Genomic DNA, 21,423 nt, shown 5'->3' on the forward strand with positions numbered 1-21,423 from the left:
TACCAATGTAACAGACCACTGTAAATAACATACTGTCTGTCTCATTCAATATTTGGGAAAGGTAGGCAAGTTCACATTGCTTAGTAAAAGTATATGAATAGACCTGACAGAATTCTGACCCATAGTCACAATTCACACCCATCAAGCATATGACTCACCATAACAAGAGAGTAGCTCACCTTCTGTGCAAGGGGGAAGTCCCAGAAAAGACATTGTGGTTGTACCCAAATCAGCCCCCAACTCAAATACATGTAGCCCAACGTCACTGCATGCGAGGCACATTTCAAACAAAGGTCCATACATGTCTTTCATCTCTCTGTAGGTAAGTCATACGATATCGGTTTTGTTACATTATGTCACGAGATGCATTTTTTAAATTGACATGTGAGTCGGTTAATGGTTATGCTGTTCATGGTTTATAACTTTTTAAAAGATGTAGTCTTTAATTATTAATTGACCACCTGGGAATGGTAATGAAGGGGGGGGGGGATGTTTACTAAATCGGATATCCAGACAAAGATCAACATCATGTCTTGAATACTTACTGGTGTATGCAATGAGCCAGTGTTTATGCTATAGAGTGTTACACCAACAAAAACACCATGATAACGTCACGTGTGGTGAAAGGAACCAAATCAGTAGTAAAAGGCCTTACATGATACTGTTGGAGAATTGTTTAAGCAAATGCACAGATAAGAACATATGTATGAGTCAATTTTCTGAAGTTCAAGAATAAGGCGAGGCGCAGCTTCATGTGTACTTTCTCCGGCTCAGTAATTCTGTGCCCAGCAGAGCGCAGCGCAGTATTCCTCTGTCAAGAAAAGTTCATTTAAATCTTTGAAGTTGTATTGAGTTGTTTTTGGAGCCTTGCCCTCTCTTCTGATATATTCTGGAGCTAGTTGGACAGGATCATTTTGTGTAAAACTAAAGGAGGTTTGAATCCATCCAAACCAAGTGATCCAAGACTGATTACTATGCGTTATAAAATGTAATGCAACATTTTTTGTATTTAACTGCCTTAATGTTGCTGGACCCCAGGAAAAGTAGCTGCTGACTTAAATGAGGATCCTTAATAAATACAAAATACAAATTACACAAGGATCCCCATGAACTGACCCTGATTTCCCCATCTGTAATTCAGTGAGTCAGAGTGTGAGTTGACACCCGAACTGAGCCATGGGATTAGGCTGTTCTGAGGGTTACTTCTGGGACCGCCTGGTCAGGAAGTGTCTGACCTGTCAGATGGTCTGCCAGCAGCCCCATCGCCACCTCAGATGCATCGAGTACTGTGGTAAGTTCACATACACAAACGCTCGCCGGGGGCAATAACACATACACTGACTTGAGAAGTCAGTGAGAGGCCAATACACCGTATGATTGTCCTTATGACTCAATCAGTGGAAGCTGCTGAGTGGAGGACGGGTCATGATAATAGCTGGAACGGAGTAAATGGAATGGCATCAAACATATGGAAATCATGTGTTTTACATATCTGATACCATTCCACCTATTTCCCTTCAACCATTACCACAAGCCCACCCTCCCCAATTAAGGTGTCGCCAACCTCCTGTAAAGTGCGTATCATAACTATTCACCCCCTTGTGTTGCACTACAAAGTGGGATTCAAATTGATTTAATTGTGATTTTTGTCATCACTGATCTATACAAAGTATTCCATATTGTCAAAATGATATTTTTGTTTGACAAATTAATAAAAAATGTATTACTAAAATGTTTTGGTTGCAGAAGTATCCCCCCCCTTTGTTATGGCAAGACTAAATAGTAAGTTCAGGACTAAATAGTAAGTTCAGGAGTAAAAATGTGCTCCACAAGCCACATAATAAGTTGATTCATTTTTTAAATGACTAACCCATCTCTGTACCACACACATACAATTAGCTGCAAGGTCCCTCAGTTGAGTAGTGAATTTCAAAGCACAGATTCAACAAAAAAGACCAGGGAGCTTTTCCAATGCCTTGTTAAGGGCACCAATTGGTAGATGGGCTAAAATAAAATAAAAACGATGATGAATATCCTTTTGAGCATGGTGAAGCTATTGATTAGGCTTTGGATGGTGTATCAATACACCCAGTCACTACAAAGATACAGGCATCCTTGCTAACTGAGTTGCCAGTGAGAAAGGAAATCTCTCTAGGATTTCATTATAAGGTCCTTGGTGATTTGAAAACAGTTAGAGTTTAACGGCTGTGATAGTTTTCTCCTGAGTCTGGATCAACAGTGTAGTTACTATACAATAATAACCTAAATGACAGAGAAAAAAAGCATGTACAGAATACAAAATATTCCAAAACATGCATCCTGTTTGCAACAAGGCAGAGTAATACTGAAACAAATCTGGCAAAGGAATAAACTTTTTGTCCTGAATACAAAGCGTTATGTTTGGGGCAAATCCAACAACACACCAGAGTATGGTCCACCACCCAAAAGACATCCAGACAACTTGGCACAACTGTGGGAAGCATTGGAGTCAACATGGGCCAGCATCCCTGTGGAATACATTTGACACCTTGTAGAGTCCATACCCTGACGAATTAAGGCTGTTCTGATGCAAAAGGGGGTGCAATTCAATATTAGGAAGGTGTTCCTAACGTGTTGTGAACTCAGTGGATATTAGTGTTATATTTTTCAATCATAAAAAATGTAATGTTTCGTCCAGTTTGACATTAGAATATAATGTGTAGCTCATTGCCATTTTTTTATTAAATCCATTTTAATCCCACATTGTAACACAATAAAATGTGAATAAATCCAAGGGGGTTGAATTATTGATAGGCACTGTATTTAATTATATGGTGTTGTATCAGTGGTGAAAGGATCATACAAAAGGTTAATGAATCTCAATACCATTTTTGTCAGGTTAAGTAACATGTATAGCCTACTGGAATCATGGCTGATATGGAACATAGTAGCCATTTTGTGTCAAAACACAGGAAGAATATACCATGCATGTTATAATACTCAGACCATCCCTGTGCCATTGTGTGTCTGTCTGTGCCAGTGTCTCTGGGGTGTAAGGCGGTCCCAGGGCAGTACTATGACAGGCTGTTGAAGATGTGTCTGAGGTGTGCTGCGGTGTGTGGCAGCCATCCCTCAGAGTGTTCCCACCAGTGTCAGAGTGAGTGAACAGCATTCTAAAGTACTATACATCCGCACAGTATGTTGTAGCTATTACAAAACATATAGGACACTCACTTAGCAAACCCTTTTTCATCAGAATTTTAGGTGCTAAATGTTCTCTTTTTGTCTCTCGTTCTCTCTAACACACTCAAACCGTCATAATAGTTTGTACACTACTAAGTAATTAATTGAGCATACAGCCATCTCCAAAAGAGCTTCTGGCAGTCGAGCTAATATGTATAACAACTGACATGCAAGCGACCCCTTCAAACATGCAGCAGCCTGTCATACATTTTTTAAAAGTTCAAATCCACACTCACTGGAATATTCCTTACGTTTGAATGCCCTTTTATTTTTTTAAATTGTAGAAGCTGAGGTCAGAGCAAGCGGACAAGTTTCAGCCACAGTCTTCGTCAGCGTTCGGTCAAGGCTGTGGCCTTTTGCTCTGACCTCTATTGCTAAACAAATATATAAATAAAAAGACAATAAAACATCAAGAATATTCCAGAGTAGCTTTTTCCTTTCTTAAAATATATGCCTTTTGAACTCAGCAACCAAATCCTTTTTTCTTCTACAAACGTTTGAGTTGAGCACACCAATTCCTTCAAATGCCCTTTACCCAGCCAGGTGCTTCATTACCTCAGGATTACACGGCTGGACTAGCTGAAATGTAATGTCTATGTCCCAAACAGTACCCTCCCATAAGGTGCCATTTGGTGTTCTCTCTAATTCAGTCAAATTTAAATAAGATAACTTTGGGATTAAATGCATTTGGCTTTGATGATGTTCAGAACATAGAAACGTCTGGAAGTAGAGCGTTGACATTTGGAAATGGTGCATACGCTACGTTACGACTCACTTCACATTACATGGATGTTATTGCAGAGTACATAAGGATTTAATTTAGGTCATTTAATTCCCTCAAGCCCAACAGTCTGCCTTGAATGGAATCTTGAGCCCTGTGGATGGGAATGCCTTCCAGAACCATACCATCAGGGGGGGCTACCTACCCAGGGGCCTGCCCTACTCAACCATCCTGGTGTACTCTCTGCTGGGCCTGTGTCTGACTCTGCTGCTGTTGACCCTGTCTGTGGCTCTGCTGGTGCTGCTGAGGAGGCCCCCCCGACCAGGGGCCACACAGAACAGTCACACCCAGGGTCATGAAGGTCAGAAGGGCCAAGAGCCTAACCAGAACACCCAGTCCTCCAAAGGTCAGTTTGGGCACACATCTAGTGTAAAAAAGGTAGCACAGGTCACAGCTTCATAAAGCCACTCCGAATAGAAGTGCTGAGGATCAGCCCCCCCCTGTCAATTTATGAATATTCATTAAGATCTAAAAAGGTAAAAAACAAACAATCAAATGTATTTATAAAGCCCTTCTTACATCAGCTGATGCCACAAAGTACTGTACACAAACCCAGCCTAAAACCCCAAGCAGCAAGCAATGCAGGTGTAGAAGCACGGTGGCTAGGAAAAACTCCCTAGAAAGGCCAGAACCTAGGAAGAAACCTAGAGAGGAACCAGGCTATGAGGGGTGGCCAGTCCTCTTCTGGCTGTGCCGGGTGGAGATTATAACAGAACATTTCCAAGATGTTCAAATGTTCATAGATGACCAGCAGGGTCAAATAATATTAATCACAGTGGTGATCCAAAATCACAATATTGTAACTCAAATGTTCATAGATGACCAGCAGAGTCAAATAATATTAATCACAGTGGTGATCCAAAATCACAATATTGTAACTCAACATGGCTCCTTTTAGATCGAGATAACCTGTGTGTGTGTGTGTACGTACCATCTTTAGATTGCCCGATGGATCCATCCCTGCTCCAGATAAACAGTGTGACACTGAGCCGTTCGTCCAGTCCCACAGAGACTTGTGTGTGTGTCCACTGCTTCCCCGACCTCGGAGTGCCTGGCAGGGGAGAGAAGCAGCACCTACTCACCCTCTACCAGCAGGCTGTCCCCCAGGACCTCCACTCTCCGACCAGAGCCCCTCAGTGTGGATCATCACAGAGAATCATTTGCTCCCCCAGTCAGCCCAGCTTCTGATTACAGAACAGAACCAGACTGGACACTAAATAAATAAACAACTCAGGACAGATCTGATACCGCCCACTCCAGGGTGAAGTTTCCCCTAAGTACAGATCTAGGATCAACTTCTCCTCCCCAATCCTAACCCGAACAATTAGTTCTGTCCCAAGATCAGAAATGAATAGGTGGTGAAGGATACAGGAGAAACTGGAGTGAGACAGAAGCGAGTGACAGAACATTATATACAGTGGGGAGAACAAGTATTTGATACACTGCCGATTTGGCAGGTTTTCCTACTTACAAAGCATGTAGAGGTCTGTATTTTTTATCATAGGTAAAAATTACAGACCTCTACATGCTTTGTAAGTAGGAAAACCTGCCAAATCGGTAGTGTATCAAATACTTGTTCTCCCCACTGTATGCCTGTACAGATGTTGGATATTCATTTGAGCCAGTTTTCTTCAGCAGGAAACTAATCCTGCAGCAACAAGAAATGGGAATTATGTGGATTATAATTAATGGACATGTTTGTAGTGGTTGATACATTTTTCAATAGGGAAAATCACATCTGACATTTTCAAATGGAGATTTTAAAAGCCTTTTAAAAACCTTGAATACACAAGTTTGCATTTCCTGTTGTGCAAGAAAATTCTCAGCAACAAAAATGATCAAATTAGGACACCCTCTCCATCTCTCGGGAGACATTACAACTACCTCTCAGTCAGAATTAGACGTTCATCCATGTTTCTCAAATGTCAAATTACGAAGTTCATGTTTAAGGTTAGGCATTAACTCAGAATATTTAAGGTAAGGGTTACGGTTTGGGGTTGACTTAAAACAGAAATCTCAAAAGCATATTTTTATTGCTAGATTTGAACATGCAACCTTTGGCACCAGAGGGGGATGCGTACGCATTCACTGTTGCCCCTAGTGGCCGGTTTCCACGTCATCATCCGACGTGCTCAGACATGGACGGACATCAAATACTGACCATCACAGGTGACCTGGCTGGAAAACCTGGGCACAGTAAATCTTCAACAAGCTAATAAAACCCTGCAGCACACAGGCGAGTAAAGATATAGGTTTTTATTTTGGGTCTCACCATCAGTGTCCAGTTCTTGCAGCAGATAAAGTGTTGGGGGTGTAGTCTTGACTAGACCATAATGATCCTTGGCCGATAAAGTAACTCAGTTTATACCTTGGTTTCTTATTTTAGCATACATACATACATACATACATGATGTGAAAAAAAAAAAAAAAAAAACTGACACCTACTTTATATCCATCGTAGACAGCATGCTGAATTGAAAGTACTGATTCAGTACACAAACATATGCACAACACACGTGCGCTCGCGCATACACGGAATTCGACAAGTTTTAACACTGTCAGATCGAGCCATCGTCTCCGGCAGGATGCACAATGTGCCAGTCTTTTTCTTATCCACAACAGCGCATCACCTGAAACAAATTCCCCACGATATGTCAGCAACACAAGAATTATACCATCAGCGCAAGAAAGGAACAAACGTGAAACGGTGTCTTTTTGAAAAGGACACTGACTGCACAACATAAGGTTGTTCGAGGCAGAGGGGAGGATGGGAAACCATAAACAAGGACTAAAATTAATTATAAAAATATACTTATGTATTTTCGCTGCCATCGCGAATAGTAAAACACAAAAGAGGATAGCTTTTTCACAGAACAACACTCCGCTTATTCAACTCAAGTCTTTTTCCGTGGTTACAAAATAGATGTTAGATTAATCATACAGTATTTTTTTACTAAAAAGTCACAAACAACGATTATAGTAACCACTTTTGTCTTTGCAATATTGTAAATACCATTTGTCAGCTTGTTTTGCAGTCAGCGCAACAATAATGCATAAAGAAATTAGACAACCAAATATATTTCCGCCTTTGAAAATGCTTGGTCACTTGTAGATGGGTGTATGTGTGGGTGGAATGATGGATTTCAGAAATGATAAAATAACTGAATGTGAAGTTTTTATGAGATGTGCCCACGGTCAGTCTGTCCCTCCATCTGCCCGTCTGTCTGAAACAAGAATAGAGAGAGGGAGATTGAGAGCGAAGGAAGCGCCTTCTCTTCCAACAAGGCCTCCATAGTCACACACCCCCCCTCCCCCTCTCCATCCTGCAATCTTCCCTCTCCTCTATTCCTCCTTATCAAGTAGATCCGAGTAGCTTCAGTGCAGATTGGTTTTGGAGTGTCCTTTACGCAGAAAGGATGCATGATTCATTTTCCTTTCCCTCCATTCCCCCAGCTTCAATCTGACGTAGAGTTTCAGGTAGGCGTGCGTCATGTCGCCACCTTGTTGTTGCAAGTCTCTTGGTGGCTGTTGACATCAGTGCTGAAGGAAGGTGGCTATTCGTACTCCAGAAACTGTTTATGGTAGAACAAGAGGTACCTGAGAACAGAGAAAGATTCATCGATAAGATTTCACACTGATACATACAAGTAATTATTCACGATAATGAAAAAAATATGAACAACAGAAGGTAGAGGCTACTGCATCATGATGGCGATGGCGTTGTGGATTACATTTGGAGAGGACCTAGCTGGACTAGGTCAAAGCTGCAGGTAGCCTAGTGGTTAGAGCGTTGGGCCAACCAAAAGGTTGCTGGATCGAATCCCAGAGCTGACAAGGTAAAACATCTGTCGTTCTGCCCCTGAACAAGGCAGATCTCCGGTAGGCAGTCATTGTCAAATAAAAATGTGTTCTTAATTTACTTGCTGAGTTAAATAAAGGTTAAATGGAAATGTTTAAAAAGCCTCAGGGGCAAATGCAGAAAGAAAAGAATTGGCCATGCTGAAGATGTCTATATAGGTACACAGGACGAGTAGGACACTACTTTGGTGAAGAAATGTAAACCAGTATTATCTGTACAGTTCATGTGAATACTTGTGGAATATAAAAATACTTTATTGATATATTTGATCAAGAAAAATATTTCATTTGATGTGGATGTTTTGAGTCTTCGCACCTTTTGATGTACATGTTTTGTTCTTTCTGGATTCCAGTCAACTCTTACATTTCCAACTATTGAATCCTGCAGGATACCGTTCTTAATTACACAGCTACCTTTTCTGCCAAAGGGGAGATGCAGCAAAATAAACAGTCTGCCCGTGCTACAGACGTCTCCATATCAGTCTGCTAATACTAGGCCCAGTGTACAACTTTTGTGAACAAATATTACTCGTTATGACCACAGTTCAAACTCAGGATATTTTCAGAGCTTACCCTTCGCTGTCCAGTACGTCCTTGATGCTGGCCTTGGTGATGACGGCGTCGTCGCACTTGAACCACTGGTCCTTGTGCTGCCGGATGAACGTGGTGTAGTGACCGCTCTCCAAAGTACCCTGGTGGTTGACCACCGCAAACAGAGAATACCTGGAGGGAGAGAACAGGGGAGATAAGAAGCGAGGCAGAAAATGGATGAGAAATGGTTTGAGTCAAAGCGAGAAAGAACATGAGAGCCAATTCACTGTCATTATGGTGTTCTTTATATGCAACCTAGTACAATTGTTTGCGGGACAGGGCACATACTTATTGTCGTTGTTGAACACGTCTACTGACTGCTGGTACTGTCCGTTCATCCTGCTCTCTTTACTGAAAGACACACAGACAACATGTCAGCAACGATGAACAAAGGCCATCATAAGCCATCCTTAGGATTCACTCCAGGGATAGTTCACCAAAATGAACTTAACCTGTCTATGGACAAGATGAGACAGCAATCTATGCTTTGATTTAGATTCCCTGTCACCACTTCCACATGCTACCGCTAACAGTACCAGGGAAACTAAACCAAAGCATGGTTTAACCGTCTCACCTTGTCCATAGACTGCTTACAGGGTGAGGAAACCAATGTGATTTTGTCATTTGGGTGAACGATCCCTTTAATATCACACATGTAGATTACAATGAATCCTATAGCACCCCTATTAAGCCGTGTTAGCTATGACATTAACATCTCACCCTGCCAGGCACGGTTTCCAATGAGGCCCCTGACTGACTGCCTGGTGTGACACTAACCCTACAGATTACATTCCCACCTCCACACCATTATAACGCATCTCTTTCATACACACCCACACATTCATTCAGTCAATTAACTGATGCAGTTCCAGGCATTGCTCTTCCTCTCTGGAGGAGAGCGATCTGAATCCATTTGAGTACCCCTCAGCAGCAGGTGTTGTTTTGACATGCTGTGCATCAGGGGTGTCATGACTGTCCTGATCAGGTCAGGTTACAGGAGACCACAACCCTACAGATTCTCTCTCAACCCCAACAGAGGAGAGATCTAGGGGTCTGAAGATGTGGGGATTTTATGACCCCTCATGCCCCTGGTAAATCTCAGGCCACAGACAAATTTGTTTGTCTTGTTACTATGGAGAACCAGCCTCAGAACATTAAACATGAAATAAAGGGACTTTGGAACAATGGTTTCCGTCAGCCACAATGGTGGTCATGACGATAGATTGAATATGAAAATGTATGTCATTTTTGTTTTGTTATTAAAGGTTAATAGATGACGTTATTATGAAAACATTGTAACGTTAAGAGTTTCCCTAGTATATGTTTGATGTTTATACGAAAATGTCAAAATCAAAGGGAATGTTTTGGTAAATATGAAATGTTAATTAAGTTAGTTGTCTAAAATTGGATTTGAATAAAATCTAGACCTGGCCTCATTAACTTGGTACGCCCAGAGAATTGCCCTAAAGGCGGTTACGCCCACTTCTGACCCAAGGGTATAAAACCTGTGACTAAAGAATTCACAGAAAAGACTACGTGACCCAAGCTGCAGCCACGGTCTAAAAAGTCAACGAACCCAGAACGCAACACAAGTTTGAAGACAAAGAAATCCTTTTCTACCCAAGCTACAGATGAGTAGCTGTGTCTAAGCGGGTGAATTCAAGCCGGACCCCCTTAGCATCCAATCCCAGCGAATCGTGGTATCTAAAGGGTTTCATTCCTATGCTGTGAGCTCTGAGCTACAGAGCTGTCTGTCCTCAGAAGACCCCTTCCATAGCAAGGGTGAGGGAACAGACTCCTAAGCCAAAAGGACACTGACATCGGGAGGACGATCAGAGAGGTGCGCAGGAGAAGTGCGTCACCGGGCAGCTGAACGGTCCCCTGAACGGTCCACACAGAGAATCCTCGGAGGTCTACCCCACGTAATTACATCATTAGATTCTGACCCATAAGAGCGGCAATTTGGGGCAAGGCTAGGGTTAGAATAGCATAGCTGACAAATTCACCCAAATGTATATTTCTCTCGTGTACTTTCTTTTCCTCTCTCTTTGAAATCCCCATTTTGGGTAACACGCGCCATAGTGTGTTGGCCTGTTATACTAAGTTCTAATCAATAGCCTATAATGTGTTTTGTCTATGTGTATCTTTTATCATCATTTTAGCTTTTTAGTACATAAATATTCAACTAAGATTGGTGTGGTATGAACTCATTGGCGAGACCCGGGTCCGTGCAGATTCACGGGCTATGCGACGTTCAGAATGAGATTGGTAGAGGCAACTGGTTAATTAGCGGCTATTCTGATATTCTTTGAGTTAATTTGGGAAATAGAAACTCAATAAAAACTAGTTTTCCCATGGTGCCACAGGTTAATGAGTTAATAATTGCTTGATTCAGTTAATCACGCAATTAGAAACTTGTAATCATTCAATGAGCAACAGTCGTCACATTAACTAATACAACGTCACGACAGGGGATACGCATAGGGAGTTCTGCATTAATGTGTACACACACACAGACCTGTGTCTGGCTAATTAAGTTAACACACCAATTAAACACACAGAAAATGGACGTGGTTGGTCAGACAGCTCATACACCTATTTAATTCTATGACAGAAAAGGGCTGCATCTCAGTCGACTCAAGTGGCTTTCTTTCCTTGTCTCCTTTCCTTTGTTAGCACGGATTTGAGAATTGCCTCGTGAACGCTACATAGCAAGGAGACCATCAGAGGGCTGACTTTCACTTGGTGACTTCACCTGGCGAAAATATGTGGAAGTAACATCCGACTACTGAGATGCAGCCCTCATCTCTTCCACAGTGGACCTGGCTCATTGTTCAGACTGACCTGGAGGCCATGAAGGGAGTCATGTCCAGCTCTAAGGGGAACGAGACATAGGTAGGGATCTTCCTCCGCAGCTTCGCTGAGTGTTCAAACCGCTGGAGAGAGAAAGAGGAGAGAGAAAAAAATGAAAGAGAGATCGGGTAGAGACAGAGGTAGGACATGAGTTTGAAGTGGAAAAGGGAACTAAAACTGGAGCGCTCACTACCTTTTACACAAATACAGAGAACACACACACTGACTTTGAGGTGGAAACACGCCACAATGGGGAGCTTCTTCATGGTCAGCTGTTTGGTGGACTCCTGGTAACTATGGCAACCGCTACATTTGATCTTGGCGCTGCTCCCCAAGTGTTCTGGTCGGGTAAACCTGCAGAAGACGGGACCATGGTCAGAACACATTCCGGGTGTTTGTGTGTGTGTGTAAGAGATTGATGGGGTCTCCATTGATGTGGAGAGAGCTGATGTAGACAGCAGACTAGAGAGACAAACAGGAAGTGATATGGAAGTGAAGAATAGTAACGAGATTGCGGAGTAGACAGTCAGAGTGGTGGCCTTTGATAGATGGAGAGAGGGATAGAGAAAGAGGGAGAAAGAAATTGAGATAAAAGGGGTGAGTAGTACCTGCGAAGACAGTCTGTGAGCGTGGTGGCCCCGGAGAGGTGGCTCTCTCCGTTCAGTGTGCTGCCGTCCCCCCCGGGGCTGAGGGGCCAGAAGGGCGTGGACGACCCTGGCAGGTCCAGACTGATGTCCCAGAACGGGTCAATCGTCGTGGAAACACCGCTACAGGACGAGAGGGGAGGAGTCTGAGGGAATGGCACTGTAAGGTTTGGGCTTCGACAGACCTGAAGCTTATGGAACCATAAATATGACCCCCACCAGTAGTCACAACACTGTGACAATATTTGTTTGCATGTAAACTCAGCAAAAAGGAGAAAAGTCCCTTTTTCAGGACCCAAATAACATCACAGATCTTCATTGTAAAGGGTTTAAACAGTTTCCCATGCTTGTTCAATGAACCATAAACAATTAAATGAACATGCACCTGTGGAATGGTCATTAAGACACTGTCAGCTTACAGACGGAAGGCAGTTAAGGTCACAGTTATGAAAACTTAGTACACTAAAGAGGCCTTTCTACTGACTCTGAAAAACACCAAAAGAAAGATGCCCAGGGTCCCTGCTCATCTGTGTGAACGTGCCTTAGGAATGCTGCAAGGAGGCATGAGGACTGCAGATGAGGCCAGGGCAATATATTGCAATGTCCGCAATGTGAGACGCCTAAGACAGCACTTCAGGGAGACAGGACGGACAGCTGATCGTCCTCGCAGTGGCAGACCACGTGTAACAACACCTGCATAGGATCGGTACATCGGTCTAGGGCGGTGTGTCACAGCATCATCGGACTGAGCTTGTTGTCATTGCAGGCAATCTCAACGCTGTGCGTTACAGGGAAGACATTCTCCTCCCTCATGTGGTACCCTTCCTGCAGGCTCATCCTGACATGACCCTCCAGCATGACAATACCAGCAGCCATACTGCTCGTTCTGTGCGCGATTCCCTGCAAGACAGGAATGTCAGTGTTCTGCCAATGCCAGAGAAGAGCCCAGTTCTCAATCCCATTGAGCACGTCTGGGACCTGTTGGATCAGAGGGTGAGGGCTAGGGCCATTTCCCCTAAAAATGTCCGGGAACTTGCAGGTGCCTTGGTGGAAGAGTGGGGTAACATCTCACAGCAAGAACTGGCAAATCTGGTGCAGTCCATGAGGAGGAGATGTACTTAATGCAGTACTTAATGCAGCTGGTGGCCACACCAGATACTGATTGTTACTTTTTATTTTGACCCCCCTTTTGTTCAGGGACACATTATTCAATTTCTGTTAGTCACATGTCTGTGGAACTTGTTCAGTTATTGTCTCAGTTGTTGAATCTTGTTATGTTCACACAAGTTAACTTCTTTGGGATAGGGGGCAGTAATTTTGACGCCCGGATGAAAAGTGTGCCCAAAGTAAACTGCCTGCTACTCAGGCCCAGAAGCTAGGATATGCATATAATTAGATTTGGATAGAAAACACTCTAAAGTTTCTAAAACTGTTAAAATAATTTATGTGAGTATAACAGAACTGAAATGGCAGGCGAAACCCCGAGGACAAACCATCCCCCCAAAAAGCAATTAATCCTACCACTGATTTCAATGGCTGGCACTTTCAAAATAGGACGAAATTGTGCCCGATTGCAGTTCCTAGGGCTTCCACTAGATGTCAGTCTTTAGAAAGATTTTCAGGCTGTTTTTTTTTTAATTAGACAGAAATTGTAGTTTTTCTAGGTGGCTCCCATTTTGGCTGTAGTGTTTCCAAGCGCTTGGATGAGAGCATGTTCTTTGGTATTTTTCTCCGGGAAAAGACAATAACGATTCTCTGTCTTAAATGTTATCGTTTATTTGCTTATTAGGGTACCTAAGGTTTGATTATAAACGTTGATTGACTTGTTTGGATAAGTTTATTGGTAACGTTTGGGATTAATTTTGTATGCACTTTGAAGGAGGAAATTGATTGGATGACTGCAATGCTCCATGTGTCCACCAGGTGGGGATAGAACTCTGTCGGTCTACACTGTCCAGTAGGGGGCCTGCTACAGCAGAGGGAGTGAAACAGTGGGTGGTGAATGTCTGTTCAAATCAGTCCCACTCTCCCTGACTCTCTGCAGAGGAGAGGGGGTCAGACCAGGGCTGACACTGAGTGATGTAAAACATGATGCAACAAGAGCACAGACAGAGAGACAGAGACACAGAGACAAAGTAAGGATGAAGCATAAATGTAACATAGAAGGAAAAAAACAATGACACACACACACACGGGCGCTTACTGGCAGACTTGACATGTGACGTCAGACTGCAGGCCTCCAGTGAAGATTTGGTCGATGATGCAGTTGCAGTTATTGGGGTTGTTAGCCTTCTTCCCGTTGTCATCTCCTTGGTGAGCACAGGAACACGGACACACGATTGAGAATCAAAGCATGTCGAACTACCACATCAACCCTCCCCCTGACCGCAATATCAGAGAGGGAATGAGACAGAGGGATGGTGGAGGACGACACAGAGCCAAGCAAACACAATCAGCGCTTTTATGTAAAGAGTGTGTGTCAATTAGTAACCTCTCAGCTCATCTCATCCAGGCAGTCAGTTATCTGCCTCTCATCTCATCCAGGCAGTCAGTTATCTGCCTCTCAGCTCATCTCATCCAGGCAGTCAGTTATCTGCCTCATCCGGGCAGTCAGTTACCTGCCTCTCATCTCATCCAGGCAGTCAGTTATCTGCCTCATCCGGGCAGTCAGTTACCTGCCTCTCATCTCATCCAGGCAGTCAGTTACCTGCCTCTCATCTCATCCAGGCAGTCAGTTACCTGCCTCTCATCTCATCCAGGCAGTCAGTTACCTGCCTCTCATCTCATCCAGGCAGTCAGTTACCTGCCTCTCATCTCATCCAGGCAGTCAGTTACCTGCCTCTCATCTCATCCAGGCAGTCAGTTACCTGCCTCTCATCTCATCCAGGCAGTCAGTTACCTGCCTCTCATCTCATCCAGGCAGTCAGTTACCTGCCTCTCATCTCATCCAGGCAGTCAGTTACCTGCCTCTCATCTCATCCAGGCAGTCAGATACCTGCCTCTCATCTCATCCAGGCAGTCAGTTACCTGCCTCTCATCTCATCCAGGCAGTCAGATACCTGCCTCTCATCTCATCCAGGCAGTCAGATACCTGCCTCTCATCTCATCCGGGCAGTCAGATACCTGCCTCTCATCTCATCCGGGCAGTCAGATACCTGCCTCTCATCTCATCTCATCCGGGCAGTCAGTTACCTGCCTCTCATCTCATCTCATCCGGGCAGTCAGTTATCTGCCTCTCATCTCATTCAGGCAGTCAGTTATCTGCCTCTCATCTCATCTCATTCAGGCAGTCAGTTATCTGCCTTTCATCTCATCTCATTCAGGCAGTCAGTTATCTGCCTCTCATCTCATTCAGGCAGTCAGTTATCTGCCTCTCATCTCATCTCATTCAGGCAGTCAGTTATCTGCCTCTCATCTCATCTCATTCAGGCAGTCAGTTATCTGCCTCTCATCTCATCTCATTCAGGCATTCAGTTATCTGCCTCTCATCTCATCCAGGCAGTCAGTTATCTGCCTCTCATCTCATCTCATTCAGGCAGTCAGTTATCTGCCTTTCATCTCATCTCATTCAGGCAGTCAGTTATCTGCCTCTCATCTCATTCAGGCAGTCAGTTATCTGCCTCTCATCTCATCTCATTCAGGCAGTCAGTTATCTGCCTCTCATCTCATCTCATTCAGGCAGTCAGTTATCTGCCTCTCATCTCATCTCATTCAGGCATTCAGTTATCTGCCTCTCATCTCATCCAGGCAGTCAGTTCAAATCCCCGAGCTGACATGGTACAAATCTGTCGTTCTGCCCCTGAACAGGCAGTTAACCCACTGTTCCTAGGCCGTCAGTTATCTGCCTCATCTCATCCAGGCAGTCAGTTATCTGCCTCATCCGGGCAGTTAGTTAGCAGACCAGCACAGCTATTTCCCACAATCTCCTCCTGTGTAGATCCTTCTCTCCCCCTCTCTCATATTCCTGCTTTTCCTCCCACCCGTTGACTGTGGAGAGTGTGGGTGCCATTTGAGTAGAGCAGTCTGCTTTCTACAATCTGTGTATAAGTCAGTGTAATATATGAGTCTCTGTATACAGTGTATTCAGAAAGTATTCAGACCTCTTCCCTTTTTTACATTACAGCCTTAATCTAAAATGGATTAGTTTTCCTCATCAATCAACACAGTATACCCCATAATGACTAAGGAAAAACAGATTTAGACATTTTTTTGCAAATCTATTACAAATATAAAACAAATACCTTATTTACATAAGTATTCAGACCCTTTGCTATGAGACTCAAACTTGAGCTCAGGTGCATCCTGTTTCCATTGATCATTGATGTTTCTACAACTTGATTGGAGACCACCTGTGGTAAATTCAATTGATTGGACATGATTTGGAAAGGCACACATCGGTCTATATAAAAGGTCCCACAGTTGACAGTGCATGTCAGAGCAAAAACCAAGCCATGAGGTCGAAGGAGTTGTCCGTAGAGCTCCGAGACAGGATTGTAGGGAGGCACAGATCTGGGGAAGGGTACAAAAAAAAATGTCCACAGCATTGAATGTCCCCAAGAACACAGTGGCCTCCATTATTCTTAAATGGAAGAAGTTTGGAACCACCAAGACCAAGCACCTGATGGTCAATGACATAGTTCCTCTGTGGAAATGAGATAACCTTCCAGAAGGACAACCATCTCGGCAGCACTCCACCAATCAGGCCTTTATGGTAGAGTGGCCAGACGGAAGCCGCCACTCAGTAAAAGCTTGGAGTTTGCCAAAAGGCACCTAAAGGACTCTGACCATGAGAAACAAGATTCTCTGGTCTGATGAAACCAAGAATGAACTCGTTGGCCTGAATGCCAACAATCACGTCTGGAGGAAACCTGGCACCATCCCTACGGTGAAGCATGGTGGTAGTAGCATCATGCAGTGGGGATGTTTTTTCAGAGGCAGGGACTGGGAGACCAGTCAGGATCGAGGGAAAGATGAATGGAGCAAAGTACAGAGGGATTCTTGATGAAAACCTGCTCCAGAGCGCTCAGGACAACAGAGTGGGGTGAAGTTTTTTTATATTTCACCTTTATTTAACCAGGTCGGCCAGTTGAGAACAAGTTCTAATTTACAACTGCAACATGGCCAAGATAAAGCAAAAGCAGTGCGACAAAAAAAACTGAGTTACACATAATTAAGGTTCACCTTCCAACAGGAAAACAACCCTAAGCACTCAGCCAAGACGACGCAGGAGTGGCGTCGGGACAAGTCTCTGAATGTCCTTGAGTGGCCCTGCCAGAGCCCGGACTTGAACCCAATCAAACATCTCTGAAGACACCTGAAAATAGCTGTGCAGCGACGCTCCCCATCCAACCTGACAGAGCTTGAGAGGATCTGCAGAGAATGGGAGAAACTCCCCAAATACAGGTGTGCCAAGCTTGTAGCGTCATACCCAAGAAGACTCGAGGCTGTAATTACTACCAAAGGTGCTTCAACAAAGTACTGAGTAAAGAGTCTGCATACTTATGTAAAATATGAGTTTTTTTATTTATTTCTAATCAATTTGCAAAAATTTCTAAAAACCTGTTTTGGCTTTGGCATTATGGGGTACTGTGTGTAGATTGATGAGAAAAAATAAAATGCTATAAAATTTAACAATAAGGCTGTAAACGTAACAAAATGTGGAAAAGGTCAAGGGGCCTGAATACTTCCCGTATGCACAAGGTAGTTCTAAGGCGTATAATATAGTGTGTGTGTACTATGATGCAGACCTTTGCAGTGGCGGTGCAGCACATCCAGGGCAGCGATGAGGAACTCGTGGGCATCCTGCTGCTCGTAGCCTGCAAGGTGGCGTGCGTGAGTCCACACCAGGTGCAGCAGCCGGAAGGGAATGTGGGGCGAGCGGTGGCCCGAGTAGAACTGAGAGAGAGAGAGAGAAGAGAAGAGAAAAGAAAGAGAGAAGAAAAGGGAAACATTAGGAGGAGAGGCAGAGGATGTGGAAAAGAGAGACAGAAAAATGGGACAAGGAGAGAGGAGGATGAAGAGAGAGAAAGTAAAGGTGAGGCAAGGGGAAATAAGAGGGATGAGAGAGAGAATGAAGGTTGGAGAAAGGACGGGATGAAACAAGCACTTAAACCATACTACAGTGCCTTGCGAAAGTATTCGCCCCCTTTGAACTTTGCGACCTTTTGCCACATTTCAGGCTTCAAACAAAGATATATAGAACTGTATTTTTTTGTGAAGAATCAACAACAAGTGGGACACAATCATGAAGTGGAACGACATTTATTGGATATTTCAATTATTTAGCCCCTTTAATTTCAGTGCAGCAAACTCTCTCCAGAAGTTCAGTGAGGATCTCTGAATGATCCAATGTTGACCTAAATGACTAATGATGATAAATACAATCCACCTGTGTGTAATCAAGTCTGTATAAATGCACCTGCACTGTGATAGTCTCAGAGGTCCGTTAAAAGCGCAGAGAGCATCATGAAGAACAAGGAACACACCAGGCAGGTCCGAGATACTGTTTTGAAGAAGTTTAAAGCCGGATTTGGATACAAAAATATTTCCCAAGCTTTAAACATCCCAAGGAGCACTGTGCCAGCGATAATATTGAAATGGAAGGAGTATCAGACCCCTGCAAATCTACCAAGACCTGGCCGTCCCTCTAAACTTTCAGCTCATACAAGGAGAAGACTGATCAGAGATGCAGCCAAGAGGCCCATGATCACTCTGGATTAACTGCAGAGATCTACAGCTGAGGTGGGAGACTCTGTCCATAGGACAACAATCAGTCGTATATTGCACAAATCTGGCCTTTATGGAAGAGTGGCAAGAAGAAAGCCATTTCTTAAAGATATCCATAAAAAGTGTCGTTTAAAGTTTGCCACAAGCCACCTGGGAGACACACCAAACATGTGGAAGAAGGTGCTCTGGTCAGATGAAACCAAAATGGAACTTTTTGGCAACAATGCAAAATGTTCTGTTTGGCGTAAAAGCAACACAGCTCATCACCCTGAACACACCATCCCCACTGTCAAACATGGTGGTGGCAGCATCATGGTTTGGGCCTGCTTTTCTTCAGCAGGGACAGGGAAGATGGTTAAAATTGATGGGAAGATGGATGGAGCCAAATACAGGACCATTCTGGAAGAAAACCTGATGGAGTCTGCAAAAGACCTGAGACTGGGACGGAGATCTGTCTTCCAACAAGACAATGATCCAAAACATAAAGCAAAATCTACAATGGAATGGTTCAAAAATAAACATATCCAGGTGTTAGAATGGCCAAGTCAAAGTCCAGACCTGAATCCAATCGAGAATCTGTGGAAAGAACTGAAAACTGCTGTTCACAAATGCTCTCCATCCAACCTCACTGAGCTCGAGCTGTTTTGCAAGGAGGAATGGGAAAAATGTTCAGTCTCTCGATGTGCAAAACTGATAGAGACATACCCCAAGCGACTTACAGCTGTAATCGCAGCAAAAGGTGGCGCTACAAAGTATTAACTTAAGGGGGCTGAATAATTTTGCACGCCCAATTTTTCAGTTTTTGATTTGTTAAAAAAGTTTGAAATATCCAATAAATGTCGTTCCACTTCATGATTGTGTCCCACTTGTTGATTCTTCACAAAAAAATAGTTTTATATCTTTATGTTTGAAGCCTGAAATGTGGCAAAAGGTCGCAAAGTTCAAGGGGGCCGAATACTTTCGCAAGGCACTGTACATTCTAAGTACGTCCACAATAATAGTTTTAGAAGGAGAGAAGAGTGAAGATAGTTGGGCTGAGACGGATGAAGGAGGTTAGACAGCTGTAGAGGTAGGCTGAGAGAGAACGAGGTAGGAGAAAGGAGGCGTGTGAGACTGAAAGAGAAATATATTTTTAAGCCCATACCTCCTGAAAGAGCTGTGACATCTCACACACCAGACAGGAGTTGGACTGCATCTCACACTTGTGTCTGTCGGACAGGAAGAAGTCCCGCAGCAGGGGGGTGTGGGTGAGGGCCTGGACGATGCAGTTCATAAAACACGTGTTTCCCAGGTTGATCAGACCTCGAAGACCTGAGGGAGGCAGAGCGACAGACAGCGAGAGAGCCAGAGGGAGAGCGCGAGAGAGCCAGAGCGCGAGAGAGGGAGAGCGCGAGAGAGGGAGAGCGCGAGAGAGGGAGAGCGCGAGAGAGGGAGAGCGCGAGAGAGGGAGAGCGCGAGAGAGGGAGAGCGCGAGAGAGGGAGAGCGCGAGAGAGGGAGAGCGCGAGAGAGGGAGAGCGCGAGAGAGCCAGAGCGCGAGAGAGGGAGAGCGCGAGAGAGGGAGAGCGCGAGAGAGCCAGAGCGCGAGAGAGCCAGAGCGCGAGAGAGCCAGAGCGCGAGAGAGCCAGAGCGCGAGAGAGCCAGAGCGCGAGAGAGCCAGAGCGCGAGAGAGCCAGAGCGCGAGAGAGCCAGAGCGCGAGAGAGCCAGAGCGCGAGAGAGCCAGAGCGCGAGAGAGCCAGAGCGCGAGAGAGCCAGAGCGCGAGAGAGCCAGAGGGAGAGCCAGAGCGAGAGAGCCAGAGCGCGAGAGAGCCAGAGGGAGAGCCAGAGCGAGAGAGCCAGAGGGAGAGCCAGAGCGAGAGAGCCAGAGCGAGAGCCAGAGCGAGAGCCAGAGCGAGAGCCAGAGCGAGAGCCAGAGCGAGAGAGCCAGAGGGAGAGAGCCAGAGGGAGAGCGCGAGAGAGCCAGAGGGAGAGCGCAAGAGAGCCAGACAGAAACAGACAGACAGAGAGAGAGAAAACGCATCTTGAATATAGTTTCCAGTGCCAAAAGTACCACAGTAATCAAGGACCAGTGGAGGCCACACTATCACAGATGGCCACAGTGGTCCCTAGAGGAAGGTTGGAGTGACAACAGCAGCCCCAAACTGTCAGGACAACAGGGTAAGAGACCCAGAGAGATGGGCGTCCCTGACAGTTGAGACACACACGCAACACACGTTGGCCCTGACCAACTGCTCCCTCTAGAAGTTTAGTTACAAGAAAAATAGAGATGGAGGAAAAAGGAGGAGGGATGGAGAGGGAGAGACAAGTGAGGAGGTCGCTCCCCCCCCCCCCCCCCCCCCACAGAGCACCCTTCTCTGTGTCTTTCCTAAGGGGGCAAGAGCGCATCTTGACAAAAGAAATGATCACATTTGATATTTCTCACGAGAGAGTGAGACCGAGAAAGAGAGAGGCAGACAGAGAGAGAGAGAGAGAGAGCGAGGGCGCAGAGGGAACACGAGTGGTTAGCGGCTAGCAGTAGCCTGCAGCGATGCCGTTTAACACCATTCATTCTCCATCTCTGAGCGGCTCCCTCGCTGTGTGGAGGAGGGGTGAGAAAGAGAGGGATGAGAAATGAAGGTCATTTCCCCCCACTGTACCGCACTTCATTAACAGCTGATCGATAATAACATACTACTGATTATTTGTCTCCCTCTTGCACAAACACACACAGGCGGAGGCTAAATGCCATGCCCTGAAGCCTGGACCTGCT

General features: G+C 44.7%; 2 protein-coding genes across 5 annotated transcripts in view; one reads left to right on the forward strand and one right to left on the reverse strand.

Moving 5' to 3' along the window:
- The first annotated feature begins 210 nt into the window (after positions 1–210).
- On the forward strand, positions 211–6,428 carry tnfrsf13b (TNF receptor superfamily member 13B). The gene is made up of 5 exons (XM_020454409.2): positions 211–322; positions 1,142–1,291; positions 3,020–3,136; positions 4,065–4,349; positions 4,944–6,428. The coding sequence occupies exons 2-5, from the start codon at positions 1,177–1,179 to the stop codon at positions 5,189–5,191; spliced, it is 765 nt and encodes a 254-aa protein (XP_020309998.1). The 5' UTR covers positions 211–322; positions 1,142–1,176; the 3' UTR covers positions 5,192–6,428.
- usp22 (ubiquitin specific peptidase 22) overlaps positions 6,245–21,423 on the reverse strand; it is a 42,098-nt gene continuing 26,919 nt past the window's right edge. For 2 of the 4 annotated variants that reach the window (XM_031799636.1, XM_031799635.1), the window contains 10 exons: positions 19,820–19,986; positions 17,697–17,844; positions 14,153–14,258; positions 11,914–12,072; positions 11,533–11,659; positions 11,297–11,388; positions 8,741–8,803; positions 8,435–8,584; positions 8,178–8,280; positions 6,245–7,600 (listed from right to left, as the gene is read on the reverse strand). In XM_031799636.1, the coding sequence (XP_031655496.1) occupies positions 7,580–7,600; positions 8,178–8,280; positions 8,435–8,584; positions 8,741–8,803; positions 11,297–11,388; positions 11,533–11,659; positions 11,914–12,072; positions 14,153–14,258; positions 17,697–17,844; positions 19,820–19,986 (1,136 nt within the window). In that variant the 3' untranslated portion in view covers positions 6,245–7,579. The remainder of the gene's footprint in view (positions 7,601–8,177; positions 8,281–8,434; positions 8,585–8,740; positions 8,804–11,296; positions 11,389–11,532; positions 11,660–11,913; positions 12,073–14,152; positions 14,259–17,696; positions 17,845–19,819; positions 19,987–21,423) is intronic. The other 2 variants (XM_020453531.2, XM_031799637.1) reach the window with 1 other exon arrangement.

The sequence above is a fragment of the Oncorhynchus kisutch genome, linkage group LG20 (assembly GCF_002021735.2).
Source record: "Oncorhynchus kisutch isolate 150728-3 linkage group LG20, Okis_V2, whole genome shotgun sequence".
NCBI lineage: Eukaryota > Metazoa > Chordata > Actinopteri > Salmoniformes > Salmonidae > Oncorhynchus > Oncorhynchus kisutch.

Coding starts and splice junctions, on each gene's coding strand:
- tnfrsf13b (XM_020454409.2), top strand. CDS start 1,177: ATGGGATTAGGCTGTTCTGAGGGTTACTTCTGGGACCGCCTGGTCAGG. Junction 3,137..4,064: donor GTGTTCCCACCAGTGTCAGA/GTGAGTGAACAG, acceptor AATTCCCTCAAG/CCCAACAGTCTGCCTTGAAT. Junction 4,350..4,943: donor GAACACCCAGTCCTCCAAAG/GTCAGTTTGGGC, acceptor TACCATCTTTAG/ATTGCCCGATGGATCCATCC.